Source organism: Galeopterus variegatus, unplaced genomic scaffold, assembly GCF_000696425.1.
Source record: "Galeopterus variegatus unplaced genomic scaffold, G_variegatus-3.0.2 Scaffold3063, whole genome shotgun sequence".
Classification (NCBI taxonomy): Eukaryota; Metazoa; Chordata; class Mammalia; order Dermoptera; family Cynocephalidae; genus Galeopterus; species Galeopterus variegatus.
This window is the reverse complement of record NW_007729174.1, coordinates 113,556-114,926: the sequence shown is the minus strand read 5'-3', so window position 1 is coordinate 114,926 and position 1,371 is coordinate 113,556. Positions and strand designations below refer to the sequence as shown.

The following is a 1,371-nucleotide window of genomic DNA, read 5'->3' as shown; positions in this document are numbered from 1 at the left end:
AGGTGGGCAGGAGAGACGCAGGGTGGAGGCGGGAGGTTGGGGGAGGGGGCGACACACTGCTCTACACGCGTCAGGACTATGGAAAAAAATGGTTCCTTACCCAAGCCGCATTCTCTGGGCAGATTGCCCTGACTACTAACAGGGTCTCCCCTTTCTCTGAGCAGGGACTGAAGGCTAAAAAGGGACGCCCCTCCCCCCCTTCGATAAACGTCAGGAATTTGAAAGACTACGGATTGTAGGCACGAAAGAAGGCAAAATCGGATTCAGGAGTTTGGGCGGCCAAAGGGGCCGGGGGAGAGGGGGAGAGGTGGGGTCTGTCCGTTGGGGAAACGGTAGGGTGTGAAGCAGAGATCTCACCTGAAAGCCGAGGAGACCCGCACCACAGTCCATTTTCTGAGCCATGGCTCCTGTCTCTCTGGCAAGAGCGGAGCCTGGGGGCTGTGGGAAAGGAACTGGCCGTTATACTACAGAGGGCAAATACGAAAGACCGAATCTGGGGGAGGTGTCTGTGGTCTGATTGTGGGGGCGGGTGAAGCGCTGAATGTGAGGGGGAACGAGCCGGATCGGAGCGGGAAAAGTGAATGGGCGTTCAGAATCCGGAGAAGCTACTGACAGCGAGAAGCTTCAAATCAGGGTTCATGAAGATGAGAGTTCTGAATCGGGCGGTGGGTGGGTAGGGGAGTGGGTTGGGATTCATATTTTGGAAGTTGAATGGAGGTTTTGAATCAGGAGGAATCCTGTAACAGTACAGATCAAGGTCAAGAAATCTGTGAGGATTTCGAACGATGAGAGGGGTTAGAGAGCGAACAGGGGATCTGAATCAGGAAAGATCAAGGTGGGGGATGTGAATTGGGGTTTGGGAAGTGGAAGGGGGTTCAGAATCCGGGGTAAAGGAATCAGGATAAAAAATGGGGGGCCCGCACCAGGGGGCAGATGCCCTGTCTGGGGGCTCATTCTCACCTTGCCTCAGGCCCCAACCCCAACCCCCTCGTTGCCTCCCTTCTTCACGACTCAGAGGATTGCGATTGCTGTGCTGGGCTCTCAGCAGCCGCACTCTCTCCTTGTCCAGGAGAAAATGCCAGCGCGGCAGCTTAGGCGACTCCGCCTCTTCGCCTAATATACCACCCACTGCCTGAGGACGCTGTGCGCATGCGTAAACAACGAACGCCCAGAGTCCCACCCGCGCTCCCAACAAAAGCTTCGTCCTGGAGATCACAATGCGCATGTGCACTGGCAGGCGGCCCCGCCCCTTTGCCAACACACCACCCCACCACCAACCAGACCGGCGGTATATAACTCTCTCTCCCCTTCCTCTACATACCCACCCCCAAAAGATGCGCTGTCTCCTGGCCCCACCCCTTGCCCCACCCC

The 1,371-nt window shown here is 56.9% G+C and overlaps 1 protein-coding gene across 3 annotated transcripts in view; it reads right to left on the bottom strand.

Annotated features, from left to right (window-relative positions):
* LOC103599702 (melanoma-associated antigen D1) overlaps nucleotides 1-1,371 on the bottom strand; it is a 92,703-nt gene that overhangs the window by 6,924 nt on the left and 84,408 nt on the right. For 2 of the 3 annotated variants that reach the window (XM_008583849.1, XM_008583847.1), the window contains one exon: nucleotides 358-438. In XM_008583849.1, coding sequence (XP_008582071.1) covers nucleotides 358-402 — 45 coding nt within the window. In that variant the 5' untranslated portion in view covers nucleotides 403-438. Of the gene's footprint in view, nucleotides 1-357; nucleotides 439-960; nucleotides 1,110-1,371 lie in introns of those variants that run through there. The other variant, XM_008583848.1, reaches the window with a different exon arrangement.